The 15567-nt window shown below is 40.5% G+C and overlaps 1 protein-coding gene across 1 annotated transcript; it reads left to right on the plus strand.

Moving 5' to 3' along the window:
- The first annotated feature begins 352 nt into the window (after window positions 1-352).
- Window positions 353-5085, plus strand: Fabp2 (fatty acid binding protein 2). Its single transcript, XM_048333674.1, has 4 exons — window positions 353-419; window positions 2655-2827; window positions 4337-4444; window positions 4848-5085. Exons 1-4 carry the CDS (start codon window positions 353-355, stop codon window positions 4896-4898), a joined length of 399 nt encoding a protein of 132 aa, XP_048189631.1. The 3' UTR covers window positions 4899-5085.
- Window positions 5086-15567: the final 10482 nt, after the last annotated feature.

Here is a 15567-nt window from a genome sequence, read left to right on the forward strand (position 1 = left end):
AGTGTCATGTTCCAGATGAGTTCTGTTTGCTCCAATACACTATGTACTTCTAACTTGTATGTACAAAACTGTGTTGGAAATGTGTGTTTTAATTCTTAACATATATGTTCTCTCAAACTGTAGTTTCAAATAGAAGTATCCTTATCCAGTTTTAGCTCAGCTGCATCCCAGAAGTTGTAAATTATACAAAAAGAAAACTCAAGTATCTTGGCATAAAAGTAGTTAGGTAACCTCTTGAACTTTAAACTTCCACATCATAATATGAAGTTGGATCTAAGATAAGAAACAGAATAAATTCCCTTCTGAGGACAGGACAGAATCAGTTTGCCTAAAGGTTGATGCAACTGAGACCATGGCTTTTGACGGCAGCTGGAAGGTAGACCGGAGTGAAAACTATGACAAGTTCATGGAAAAAATGGGTAAGGACTTTCATCTTTGCTGGCTCTCTCTTTGCATTCCTCGCAGTTGTCCAACATTAGGGACTGACTTCAGATGTAGTAAGCATCTGTACTGTCTTGGTTCTGAGGAGAGGAGGGCAAACCATCTTCTCACCTCTTGTATTAGGAAGAGTGCCCTATTTCTTTAGGGGAAGGTAAGATTTTTCCAGTACCTCTGAAATGCAACCAGACATATACAGATTGGTTTCCTTCATTCTTGTTGTTGGTTTGTTTTTGTGGTGATAGTCTTGCGGCTTGAACTCAGGGCCTGGGCATTATCCCTGAGCTTTTGTGCTCAAGGCCAGTGCTCTATCACTTGAACTATAGTTCCACTTCTTGTTGGTTTTTTTTTTTGGGGGGGGGGTGTAGTTTATTTGGGTAGATAAATGTACCTAAGAGTCTCACGGACTTTTCTGCCTAGATTGGCGTTGACTCTCAATCTTCAGATCTCAGCCTCCTGAGTAGCTAGGATTACAGACATGAGCCACCAGTGCCTGCCTTTTTTTTTTGGCCAGTCCTGGCCCTTGGACTCAGAGCCTGAGCACTGTCCCTGGCTTCTTTTTGCTCAAGGCTAGCACTCTACCACTTGAGCTACAGCTCCACTTATGGCCATTTTCTATACATGTGGTGCTGGGGAATCAAACCCAGGGCTTCATGTATACGAGGCAAGTACTCTTGCCACTAGGCCATATTCCCAGCCCTCATTCACTCTTTAACTTCTGGTTGTACCTATGAAATTGAAAACTGATATTTTTGTTTGCTTAGAGAAACAAAATGGTAGTATGTAGTGAAAATGTCCAGATTTTTAAAACAATGACTTATAGGGAATGGGAAAGCAAACACTGTTAGAATAAATGTGCTCTATAAAAATTCAATTTAGATAAATTCAATTTTATTCTCTTCTCTGTCTTAGAAAACATTCAGGAACAACCTCACAAATCTATGTACTTCGTTAGAAGTTTAATTTAACTTTTATAAGTGTGCAATAATATTCTGGTAGTTCATACATTGTAAAAGTTGGGCAAACATATCTGTCATTTCCCCTAACTAAAAATCTGCATGAATTATAGCATGTTGCTTTAGTATGCCAGAGGTTAAGGTTATGGAATTTGTATGTTCATGTAATAATGAATTTGCCCATAAAATTTACTATTTTTTCTGTTTGGAGTCAGTTAGAAATTCCTCAAAAAGCAGATAATTGTGAAATTTTAAAATCAAGTTGGGTATAGTAGCCCCTGTCTGCAATTCCAGCACTCATAAGAGCGAGTACATGGACAGAAAAGTGGTATTAAGAAAAGAGCATAGTAAATATGCAGAAGGAGTGGTGTCACTTTATAAATAAATGAACATACCTTTTACTACTTCAGTTGGCTCTCATGAAATTTGATTTATTTTATACTGAAACAAAAAGTTTGCTGACACCCGGGCTTGAACTTAGGGCTTTACACTCTTGATTGGCTAAAGGCTGACTTTCTACCATTTGAGGCACAGAGTACTGCTGGGAATCTGCTTTGTTCTCATTAGTCCATGTTTCTCCCCTCTCAGCCCATTCTTTTTATGTATCCAAAGATGGAATATGTTTTTCTAGGTGCACAGAGATACCAGGCAAGCCACCAAAGATAAGTGCAGATGGCCTGACTCCAGCAGGGCAATCTATCTAAGTTTGTAAACTTTTCGTTGTGGGCCCAGATGACCCCCCCCCCCCCGCCCATCTCCCTTGACCTAGAGGCTCTTTCATTAACCTCTGCCTCCTTGCTCAGACCTCATAAAACCCAGCTCCTGTCCCAGCTCTAACACACAGTCTCCAAGCCCGCAGGAAGGCTGTGTCCCTCTGCTCCATCTCTGTAAAATAATTAATTGAAGATGAGCCTCACAAACTTTTCCGCCCTGGCTGGCTTCAAAGCAGGATCTTCAGATCTCAGCCTCCTGAGTATCTATATTACAGCCATGAGCCACCAGCCTTCGGCCAATTTGCTAGTAGTTATTAAAATTACTCCACTATCTAGGAGGATTACTTCGGAAGATCATCTGGAATCAGTTCTGATCCAACTGAGCTGTAATTTTCCTCAAAAATCTATCTAGAGCTGAGGCAAAAGCAATACTATTCAGGCTTCCTCTCCACTCTCAAAATACACTTCAACAAGTAAAACACAACTCAGAACACTGACATTCAGTGGCATTTTAAAGTTTATGTTCTCCATTTCTTTCCCTTTATAGGTATCAACATGGTGAAAAGGAAGCTTGCAGCTCATGACAATTTAAAGCTGACAATTACACAGGAAGGAAATAAATTCACAGTCAAAGAATCAAGTACTTTTCGAAGCATTGAAATTGTTTTTGAACTTGGTGTCATTTTTAATTACAGCCTAGCAGATGGAACTGAACTCACTGTAAGGAGTATGTGTGTGTATCGGTCCTGGGGATTGAAGTCAGAGCCTAAGCTGCTCAAGGCTGGCCCCTAGCACTTAAGCCACTGCTCCACTTCCTGCTTTTTGCTGGTTAACTGGGGCTAAGAGTCTCATAAACTTTATTGCTTGGGCAGGCTTTGAATCATGATCCTCACATTTCAACAAACTGAGTAGCTAGAATTACAGGGACGAATCACTGACTAGAGGTTGGGGGGGGGGTTGAGGGAGAAGGTAGAAGCTTTTTATGTAACCATAACCTGCATATAATATTTAATATGTGTTCAAGTAATAAGTTCAGTAATAAGTTAATGAATAACCAAGTGCAAAGATCTAATGCTATACTGTAGGCCAGTGGGAAGTATCTTTTACATGTTTAAGATACAAACTATTGCCAGGCCCTAGTGACTCATGCCTCTAATCCTAGCTTAAGAATCCCAGTTCAAAGCCACTTTGAGCAGGAAAGTCCATAAGACTCTTATATCCAATTAATTATAGAAAAAGCAGAAGTGGCACTGTGGCTCAAGTGGTAGAGTGCTAGCCTTGAGCAAAAGGAGCTCAGGGACAATGCCCAGGCAGAAAGAAAAAAAAGATGCAAATCTTTAGCAAGTCATTTAAAATTATTTTAAATTTATTTTTATTAAAAAAAATTTAAGCCTGGGAATGTGGCCTAGTGGTAAAGTGCTTGCTTAGCATGCATGAGGCCCTGGGTTCCATTCCCCATTACCACATAAACAGAAAAAGCCAGAAGTGGCACTATGGCTCAAGTGGAAGAGTGCTAGCTTTGAGCGAAAAGAAGCCAGGGACAGTGCTCAGGCCCTGAGTTCAAGCCCCAGGACTGGCAAAAAAAAAATAGCTTCAGCATTTCTATATTATATACACTCACAATGACTATTTGACTGTTGTTTCCTCAGTGATTTCACTCATCCATCTTAAGACTCAGCACATGTGCTGGGTGCTAGTGGCTCCCTAGCCTGTAATCCCAGCAACACAGGAGGCTGAGATTTGAGAATCAAAGCCAGCCAGGGCAGGAAAACACATGAGACTCTTCTCTCTAAGAAACCACCAAAAGCTGGAGATGGAGTTGTGGTTCAAGTGGTAGAGTGCTAGCCTTCAACACAAAAGCTCAGGGACAGTGACCAGGCCCAGAGTTCAATATTCAGGATCAGCACTATTTGAAACAAACACCACCGCTGCCCCCCCCCCCCCACAAAAAAAGAAAACCCCAGCATGTGGTGATTATGGAGGAAGTTATGCAGAATGGTCTCAATACATGGTCTGAAACCTGGCATACTGGCTCAGTGGCTTTAAATAAATTACTCTGCACCTGTTTCCTTGGCTGTAAAATGGAAGCAACAGTATCATTTCACAGGGCCAATGTGAAGGTTAAATGAAAAATTGTGTGTGTGTGTGTGTATGTGTGTGTGTGTAACTCAACAGAAGACCTAACATGCTTGTGACACTAACAAATGCCATATTATCATTGCTGTGTAGGGGAGCTGGACCATTGAAGGAAACAAACTTATTGGAAACTTCAAACGCGTAGACAACGAGAAGGAGCTGTATACCGTTCGAGAAATCATGGGCAGTGAGCTAGTCCAGGTGAGCTGTGAGGAACGATTTATAATGGCTTTCCAGAAGCAGAAAGAAATGACACAACAGCAATGATTTTGTCATGGCTGAATTCTAGAATTAGTGAATAGACAGTTACTTTTGTTCTTATCACGAGCACTGCTTTAGAAAAATAGAAACTTTTCATGCATAGTTATGGAAAAGAATTAGCTATGTACCTGTGTGTGTGTGTGTGCCATAGCAACACCTATTTTAACTACAAATGTAATTGGCTACCAAGCAAAATTTTTAATAGGAGTTCCAGTGTATGCATGAAATCTTCCTAGCAAGTGTAAGAAAAACGTAGTGTAGACACATTCAAAGCTCCAATGTTAATATTTGTCTTAGGTTTATATTTTAATAGAGAATTCTTTTGTTTGTTTGTGCTTTCCAGACTTATAAATATGAAGGAGTAGAAGCCAAGAGGATCTTTAAGAAGGAATAAGCATGATTCTTGAGACACAGCTTAAAATACAAATTGGATAGAAGATCTATTTTTGTACCCAAATGGCTTTTCTCTCTCCACCAAAGATAAAGTTACTTACTGATTAGTGTTTTTGTAAACATTGATATATTTCCAGTCTTGTCAAAGTAAAGGAAACAAATGTTGACTAAGACTTAATTTGTGTTAAGATGGCCATTTTTTGGTGTTTTCAAAGAATTTGTAACTTTTTTAAAACAGAAAAATAAATGTTATTCTCACACTCCTTTACGAGTATCCTCTCATTAAAAAAAAAAAAAAGCAGGCAAGCAAGGTGGTGTACACCGTAATCACAGCTATGTGGTAATATAGGTAGGAAGCTTGTAGTGTGGTCCCAGGCATGTTAGAGATTTCCCTACCTGCAAAACAACTAAAGCAAAAAGGGTAGGAGCATAATTCCCAGCATATAACACTTGTCTGAGGCCCTGAGCTCAATTCCTATACTGAATAAAAGGGAAATTAAAGAAAAATCTATTTGTCCTATACATCAAGCCTATGCTCAATGTTTTCTTGTTTTTGTTTTCGTCTTTTGTAGGTCAAAAACATAACTGCCTCTAAGTCTTCTCAATCTTGAGCGAGCTCAATGCTTTCTTGGTAAAATCTATTTTTTTTTTCTTTTTGGCCAGTCCTGGGGCTTGGACTCAGGGCCAGCATTGTCCCTGACTTCTTTTTTTTTTTGCTCAAGGCTAGTACTCTGCCACTTGAGCCACAGCGCCACTTCTGGCCGTTTTCTGCATATGTGGTGCTGGGGAATCGAACCCAGATCTTCATGTATACAAGGCAAGCACTCTTGCCACTAGGCCATATTCCCAGCCCACGGTAAAATCTATTATTATAAAAGTAATATATCCTCAACAAAAAAAACACTTTAGAAATAAAAGCAAACACAAAAACAAGCATGTCCCTATTCACACAATTCAAAGTTATTTGTCATTCTGAAAGATCAGAATTTTGATCATCTCATCCCAGCTATCTTCTCTGGGTGTGAGTTTCCCCAGTTCACACCACTTTGAAAAATATCATGTGATTCACTTGTTGAGCTACATCAAAACTTTCTGTCGGCCAGGTGCAAGTGGTTCACCCCTGTAACACTAGCAACTCAAGAGGCTGAGATTTTTGGGCCACAGCTCAAAGCCAGTCAGGGTAGCAAATCTATGAGACTCCTACCTTCACCTAAGCATCAAAAAGTTGGAAGTAGAACTGTGGCACATGTGGTAGATGGCTAGCCTTGAGCAAAAGAAGCTCAGGAACAGTACCCAGCCGAGTTCATGCCTCAGGATCGGTACAACCGTCCTACCACCACCACTCCAAATTCAAAAACCACACACACACAAATCCTGCCATGTTTTTCTACACCATCAGTGATTCTCAAAAGTGGCTGAAAACCAGGATCCACAGAAGAACAAAGTGTTCTGCGTTCTTAACCTCCTTCATCAGCTCCTAGGTTTGAGTCTTGGAAAGTAAAACCTAGAAATTTAGATAACTCCCTAGTGATCCTGATGTCCACTTTCTGTCCTTGGGAATCACACATCTATTAAACATCAGATTACTCTTAATGGCCACCATCCTCTTCCCTATTTTTACAAACACATACAATGACCAATTTTCCAGGGCCCCAAATTTTCATTTTCCTTATATTCCTAGGTGATGTACTATTTCATGCGCTTCAAGCAAGAGAGTCTCTATTAGGAGTAAAGGAAGGAAGTAGGTCAATTTTTTAAGCATCTGCAAACCTGCAGATCTGTTTGTTTTTCCAGTTCTGGAGCTTGGACTCAGAGCCTAGGTGCTGTCCCTAAGATTTTTTTTTGCCAGTCCTGGGGCTTGGATTCAGGGGCTGAGCACTGTCCCTGGCTTGGGCTAGCACTCTGCCACTTGAGCCACAGTGCCACCTCTGGCCATTTTCTGTGTATGTGGTGCTGGGGAATCGAACCCAGGGCCTCATGTATATGAGGCAGGCACTCTTGCCACTAGGCCATATGCCCAGCCCAAAGGAGTTAGGGCTTAATCTGTTGTTGTTTTTTTTTTTTTTTTTTGGCCAGTCCTGGCCCTTGGACTCAGGGCCTGAGCACTGTCCCTGGCTTCTTTTTGCTCAAGGCTAGCACTCTGCCACTTGAGCCACAGCGCCACCTCTGGCCGTTTTCTGTATATGTGGTGCTGGGGAATTGAACCCAGGGCCTCATGTATACAAGGCAAGCACTCTTGCCACTAGGCCATATCCCCAGCTGGCTCTAAGATTTTTTTTGCTCAAGGCTAGCACTCTACCACTTGAGCCACAGCTCCACTTCTGGCTTTTTGATGGTTAAGTGGCAATAGGAAACTCATGGAATTTCCTGTGATTCTCACATATCAGCCTCCTGGGTATCTAGGATTACAGGTGTGAGCCATTGGCACCCAGATGAAACTGTTTTTACAATAGATAAGATGTAATTGTTCTGCTATGTGCCATGTACTGTCTTTGTACAGACACATGACAAGGACATTATGAGAAAGGGATTAAGAAATTGGAGAATATGTTATCCTTGAAAGAAATAAAAAAAAAAACTTAAAACCACTATTCTTTTATTTTTTTCTTTTGTCGGTTGTGGGGCTTGAACTTTGTGCCTGGGAGCTGTTCCTGAGCTCTTCAGCTGAAGGCCAGTACTCTGCCACTTGAACCATAGCACCACTTCTGGTTTTCTGGTGGTTCATTGGAGATAAGGGTCTCATGGGCTTTCCTGCCCAGGCTGTCTTTGAACCATGATCCTCAGAACTCAGCCTCCTGAGTAGCTAGGATTAAAGGTGTGAGCCACCAACACCCAGCCCACTATTCATTTGTTAACTTAGTAAGAAGTCTTTAGAAAAGAAATAATAATTACCAAGATTTTCACGTGCTTCTTTCTTCATAAAGGTTCAGGTACCATCATGTGTCTAACCTTACTCATCCTGCATATGTCAAATAGGAAAAGTTAAGTTTTATCTCATTTGCAAGGAGGTAAAGTGAGGCACAAGCAGTTTATTCACATATGTCATGTAGGCCGAGATGAATGTGAGAACTGATTGCAGGTCCTGACTTCCAGTCTAGTGCTTTAGGATCTAATGCCATGACTCAAGCCATTACAAATTAAAATTTCTTTTCTTTAAAGCAGTAGTATTCCAGTTCATTTTATTATTTTAATTTTTTTTTGCCAGTCCTGGGGCTTGGACTCAGGGCCTGAGCACTGTCCCTGGCTTCTTTTTGCTCAAGGCTAGCACTCTGCCACTTGAGCCACAGTGCCACTTCTGGCCGTTTTCTGTGTATGTGGTGCTGGGGAATTGAACCCAGGGCTTCATGTAAACGAGGCAAGCATTCTTGCCACTAGGCCATATTCCTAGCTCCAAACTAAAATTTCTTAAGGAAATTTTCTCTTAATTCCTTCATGGCACCCAAGAATAGCAATGAAAATAAATCAGGCCAAACTGTTCAGCGAGTTTTCTATTTCTAGCCTCATTGAAGGATTTATTTTTTACAATTTGTATCCTAACATTAAATTCCCACTATTCATTAGCACTAGAGAGCAAGAGATCATTTGCTAAGTGACTGCCATCCACACGCTCCTCTTCAGGACAACTTAGCCTTTTATGATACCTTTCTGTTTGGCCAAGAGAGGATGCCTGTCCCAAGCAAGAGCAGTCAGTCTACCTTCATCTAGCCAGTATTTTTCTTTTTTAATTATTATTTAAAATTTTTTATTGTAAAGGTGATATACAGAGGGGTTACAGTTGCTTAAGTCAGGTAATGAGTATATTTCTTTTTGAACAGTGTCACCCCCTCCCTCATTTTCTGTTTGTCTCCTCCAGACAGCTCTGCCACCGCCCCCCCCCGCCCTGTTGGAAAGTTCATTTCCAACACAGTGTCTAATGCGTATTACTGCTGAATTGGTCCACTTTTCTTTGCTTCCCCTTTCCCTCCTCAAATTAAACTTATATAGAAGACAAAGGGAACAGAAATTAAAAACAGTGACAAAAGGGGATAAAGCAAAGAAAAAAGAAAAGAAAAGACTCGCAAACAATCTACAAGTAAATAGATAGTAAAGACAAATAATTCCACTTGGACATGATTAATTAAAAAACTCCCTAAACATTCACACAGTGAAAACAAAGGAGGATAATTGTAGGAGAGGAGCCTAAGGGATCAATAGCTATGTGAATATGATGCTATAAAATGATGCTCATGCAGCCAGTTTTAAGCTTTGAGCAAGATCTGCTCATTGAACCTAGAAGAATCTGAGCAAGTGTGCCGGGGCCAGGGCACCGTCCTGAGCTTTTGTGCTTCTTGACAGTGCTCTACCACTTGAGCCACAGCTCTGCTTTTGGCTTTTTCTTTTCTTTTGGTGGTTAATTGAAGAGTCTCAAAGCCTTGCTTGGGGTGGCTTTGAACTATGATCCTTAGATGTTAGCCTCACAAGTAGCAATGATTACAGGTGTGAGCCACTGTCACCCAGCAAAATTCTCCTTAATGTTCATTTTTAGCACTGATTTCCTCTGAGCATAGTCCTTATTGCAACGAATTGAGTCTTGATATGATGTACCTCTCTAATTTATATCTAAGTTCTCTAACTTTCCTTGTGATGTTTTCCTTGACCTACTGGTTGTTTTTAATAAGATTTCCACATAATTGTGAATTTTCCAGTTTTCCTTCTGTTACTGCCTTCTACTTTCATTTGACTGTGGTCAGAGATGTTGTATACTTTCCATCTAAAGAACCACTATTATGGTCTAATATATAGTTTATCTTAGAAAATGTTCCATGCACAATCGAGAATAATATATGTTTGGCTGCTGTGTTGTGAGGCACAGAGTTCCAATATGTCTGTTAAGTCTAGTTAGTTGACAGCAATGCTAAGTTCCTGTTTTCCTACTGCTTTCCTGTCCAACTATTCTACCCATGTAAAGTGGGGTACTGAAATTGCGAAAATAATTTGTGTGTCTGTTTCTTTATTCAATTCAGGTGCTTCATATATTTGGTTTCAGTATTTTCTTAGCCATTGAACACTTTAATTTCTGTGAATGGACAGGAGTTTGGAATTGCTATTACATAATTATGAACATGGTTTGCATTTTACTTTCAGCAATGCAGAAAAATAATTTCATCAATACAAACACAAAAGCCACATTCTCTTTTTCATTCCACATCTGTCACTGAGTAATCCTTGGGGAAGCTAGAACTTCATAAAATTTGATTTGAAAAACAGGGTTACAAATCATAAAAGAATTTCCTTGATATTTACTATATTTGTGATCTGCTGTAAAAAATGCTTAGAAAATTTTAGATTATATCTTATTTCCTAACTTGTTTTTCTTAAATTTTCTTTACTATTTCTAGTTAATGAATTTTCACTGAGAAAAAATTGAATATAGAGAAGCACAAGGAATAAAATTATGCATGATCCCATTTTCCAGAGCTAAACTATAGTTAATATACTGACACTTCTCACACTTCCGTAATAAGTCTAATTGTGGCCAATATTTTAGACATAGGAATTATCACCTTAACATTCATATTCTTATTATAGATAATGTGTGTGCAAATGCTGTTTTGTTTGTTCTTGGAAGTCTGGTATGTATTTCCAGGATACATGGCATGGCATGTGTTGAATAATCTTTCAGTCGCTCCTCAATGACTGTACTGCCGACACCTTTCCTTAAAACAAGTATCAGGTTGACTACTCATGATTAGATTATTACAAAATCAGATTTCAAGACTGTGAGTTTGGGTATATGTCTTATCTGTGCCTACCAATTAGATTTGTGCTACTGAAGTTTTTAAACTGTAGAAACAGCGGGAAGCCTTCTTTATTTCAACACAAAATCTAACACAAAGCCTTAAAAGGTAAAGAACTGAATTCCTATGGTTAAAGTGTATATAAATAGAGAGGACAGCCTACAATTCACAGCCTGCTCTGTTCAGCCTTCAGAACACCCAGGTTGCAATGCAGAATTTCCAGACTTTGACAGAATTGGAAAACTCCACTGCTCTCTTAGATAGATGAGCAATAGCTATTGCACTTGCATCTCTTATGGCTCAAAAGACAGTTCCTGACACAGTTTAGGTATTCAAAAAGCATTGTCTAAATAAGGGAAATGTATAAAGCAGGAATAGATTGCACATATTCCTTATAAGTACTTGAATAAAACCCAGACAATCTCCTAGGGGCTAAGAGTATGGCTCAAGTGGGACACCACTTGCCTAGTAAGTGTGTGACCTTGAGTTTCATCTCAGGTACCAACACAAACACACACACACACACACACACACACGTGGTAAATCAGTAGTTAAGGGTTAGATTCTCATGGTATTACTGCACTATTATACTTTAAAGAGATAAATCAAAAACTATCCCCCCACCCTCAAGTCCTGGGGTCTGAACTCTGGGCCTGGGTGCTCTCCCTGAGTTTTTATGCTCAAGCCTACCTAGCACTATACAACTTGAGCCACAGCCCCATTCCTGCCTTTTTTGTGGGGGGGGGGGGCATAGTTAATTGGAGGTAAGATTCTTATGGATTTGCCGACCCAGACTGGCTTCGAACCACAATCTTCAGATCTCAGCCTTCCGAGTTGCTAGGATTATAGGTATGAGCCTGGCTCAAAAAGTATTTTTGACCATGATTATGCTAGTGGTAATAAAATATAACAACACATAATTGAATAAATATTAAATGTCTTCCATTTTTCAGGATACTGTTTGAGGGATGTAGGAGCTACAAAGATGGTAAAATTATAATCTCTCTTACAAAAGAACACTTAATACTCCAATAGAGAAGATAACCTGGCACAGTGGTGCACACCAGCCATGTCAACCCTTCGGAGGCTAAGGGAGGAAGATCAAAAGTTGGGAGGCCAGCCTGGGCTACATAGTGAGACACTATCTCAAAAAAAAAAATTTCATGACATGAGAATTGTGGTTCAAAGCCAGCCTGGGCAGGAAATTCCACCAGACTCTTACCTCCAATTAACCACCAAAAAGCTGGAAGTGGAGCTGTGGCTCAAGTGGTAGAGCCCTAGTCTTGAGCCTAAAAACTCAGAGACAATGCCCAGGCCTTGAGTTCAAGCTCTGATGGGAATCTGCAGCAATCTCCCAAATTCAAAAGTCCACTCTCTAACCAGTCTAGTAACAGGCACTTGAATTCCCTGAAGCAGGCCACACCAGGTTGAACTGGGATCAGTGAGTGTACATAGGCTCCTGGAATCAGGCCTGAATAAATTACTGCAGGCCGAACCCACAAACTTGTGGAGCATGCCCTGAAACTTTTTGTACCCTCCAGCCACCTTCAACCCTACTTAAGTCCCTCCACTCCTGTCCCCACTTGCACCATGCTTCGTGTCTCCGACTCTCCTCAGCTCACCATGGCGTCCTTCTTCAACTCTCCATTAGAGTTTATCTGGTCTTTTGAGTTCACTTTCTGCTCTTTCTTTACTCTAATACCCTTATGACTCTGTTTCCCAACAAGCTCCAGGACTAACACACACACACACACATACACACACACACACACACACACACACAAAATGATACAAAGCCAGTTTGCCAGACAACATATGTAGAAAATTGCAGATTTTTTATAGAACTTTTGAAAGATGTTCAATTGAAAACATAAGACCCCCTCAATAAACATGTTGTAAAAGAATGCAGAAAAAAAGGTGCTAAAGGAAAGCAAAAAACTATCAAATATTTCTCTCCCTTGATTTCAAGAAAATAACCCTTCCTCAAGAGTAAAGCACCCAACATGCAAAACAGCTGAAACGGAGTTAGAAGTGCTGTTTCTCCAATGGGTACAATAGACCCATTGGAATTACATTATATTAAGGGAAACTATGAAGCTGGCATTTGATGTGGGACCCAAAAGATGGGAGGATCAGATAGGTGGGAAGCCCTCAGAGTTTAACAAGAACAACCAATACTAAAGCACAGACACTAAGAGAACCAGCACTAAATCACAGAGGTCAGGAGAAGAGTTCCCATGAAGAACATGGAAGTAAGCAATCTTGACCAAACAGATGGTATCTGCTGGGAACCAGATCAGAGAGAAGCTATAGCTTTAAAAAGGATGTCAGTGCACTCAAATAAAGGAAATGATCACAAGCAATACAAAACAACAAAAAATGCAAATGGCCAAAATGACCTAGGTGTCACTAGTCAACAGAATTACTGGCGAGACACATCCCCACCCAATTTGCAAGAAGAGGAAAGTAAGATAAGAAATACATGATAAATTGTGCTGTCTCAGGAATGTGTAGAACCATGGTGACAGTGTAATAATTCAGTCTGTAGTTTCAGTCAAATATATAAGGCAGAAAGGTTCTAGAGGATCCAGACAATGAAGAACTCACAGACAACCATGTACTTAAATTTTAGTATAGCAGTTTTTGTGTGTATGTTCAGATCCAGGGGCTTGAACTCAGGTCCTGGACTCTGTACATTAGCTTTTGTGCTCAAGGCTAGCACTCCACAACTCGATCCCCAGCTTGCTCCACTTCTGGCTCTTTTTGGTCTTTAATTAGGGATGAGTCTCACAGACTTCAGCCCAGACTGGCTTCAAATTGTGATCCTTAGAGCTCAGCCTCTTGAGAAGTGAAGATTGAGAATTGCAGGCAGGAGTCACTGGTGCCCTGCAAATGCAGTGCTTTAAAAAAAATTGTGGGGCTGGGAATACGGCCTAGTGGCAAGAGTGCTTGCCTTGTATACATGAAGCCCTAGGTTCGATTCCTCAGCACCACATACACAGAAAAAGCCAGAAGTGGGTGCTGTGGCTCAAGTGGTAGAGTACTAGCCTTGAGCAAAAGGAAGCCAGGGACGGTGCTCAGGCCCTGAGTTCAAGCTCCAGGACTGGACAAAAAATTTTTAATGTTTGAATTTAGGGTCATAACCAGTTCTCAACAAATTACACATTCATTTCTGTCACGTAACCAATGAATTATTTAGAAGGGAATTAATGGACTTTTGAGAGTGAAGTCTGAAGGATAGGATCATTCAATGGAATTTAGTTTAAATGGCTTCAACCTGGGCAGGTGCTACTGCCTTGTGCCTATTATCCAAGTTACTTGCGAAGCTGATGTCAGTTCAATGCCAGTCTGCAAGTGTTTGAGATAACCCTTCTTAAATAATAACTGGGTGTACTGGCTGTGAGAACCAAGGAAAAGTGTAGTGCCCCCTCACCAGCTCCTAGAAACAAGAGAGATTGTACATTTTCACTGTCTTAGAGTTTGCTCTTAGCTTCTATAACTCCATTTTGGTGAGTCCATTCTAGAAGGTTGCGCCCCCAAAGGTGAAACTAGTTCCCCAGCTTGACATTTAAAGATATATGGAGCCTTTGTTCTTCTCTGTATCTAGGTAGCAACATAGTAACTGATTGTGAAAATGATCGTAGTAATAAATTATAAAAGTAATCATAGTAGTTATAAACACACCATGGTAACTGTCAGGTTGCACCACTTATGACTGCTTACTGGATTGTTTTAGTCTGCTCATGCTTGCTTAGTTGATATCAGGTCAGCCAGATCGCAAAATTCTGCTTCTCTAAACAGCTTTCTTAACCTGTTTTTTACTTGCTTTGACCCCCTAACTTGACCCCAAGCATTTGATACCTGACCCAATGCTGTAGAATGCATAGCTTCTACCTTTAAAAATCCAGGCCCCTCTCTTTCCTTTTCTCTCTTGCTGTCTCTTGCTCTTTCTCTTCTTCTGTCTCCTGTCTCCGCATGTCTCCATCTTGTGAGAGCTAGCAGTTTGTGCTCTCCCCCAATAAACTCTTCTCTGCCTGGAAAAAAAAATCCAGCCCTACTGTGGCTCAGGGCTGTTCTTCACCATATTGATGGTGGAGAGCATACACTGGCACAGCTAAATAAAGACTCCTAGCCCAACTGACTGAATGCTGGTGACTTTGTTGTTGTGGGTTTGAGTCCTGGGTAACCAGGATACTACACTGGAATTCATCTACATAGGAGATTAAGATTAAGCTTTCAGTTCCAGGCCAGCTTGAGCCGAAAAAGTCCACAAGACTTCACTTCCACAGAAGAGGTTGGGTGTGGTTGGTGTACCTGGCAGAGCATGAAATAAAAACAGGTGGATCATAGTCCGGGCATGTCCCTCCAGATGAAACATGTCCCTACTTTCAAAGAAAACAGTGCTAAAAGCCCTGGAGATTTGGCTCAGTGGTAGAGCACTTGCCTAACAAGTACAAGTCCCTGTGATAGAACTCTGAACCTGCAAAAACAAAGACAATTCCCTATTTGCTCTAATTACACTCTCAAGTCTGACATATGGTCCTGACTCAACAGATCAGACTTAAGAGTAAAACAATTCCTCAGTTGTGGGACTGTGCCAAGCACAAGTATCAAAACAGTTGAGAAGGTTTGGAACTCAACAACTCTCATCAATCCTATTTCAATAATTAGAAATGATTGTTTTTATCTCACCAGTGAGAATGCTTCCATCTGTACAGAAGACGTAGTTTACTTACTCTTCTTTTTTTTCTGAATAATTACTTATTTATTGTCAAAGTTATGTACAGAGGGGTTACAGTTTCATATGTAAGGCAGTGGGTACATTTCTTGTACAAATTGTTACCTCCTCCCTCATTTTCCCCCTCCCTTACTCTTCTTGTTGTATATAAAGAC

The sequence above is a fragment of the Perognathus longimembris genome, chromosome 24 (genome assembly GCF_023159225.1).
Source record: "Perognathus longimembris pacificus isolate PPM17 chromosome 24, ASM2315922v1, whole genome shotgun sequence".
Taxonomy (NCBI): Eukaryota; Metazoa; Chordata; class Mammalia; order Rodentia; family Heteromyidae; genus Perognathus; species Perognathus longimembris.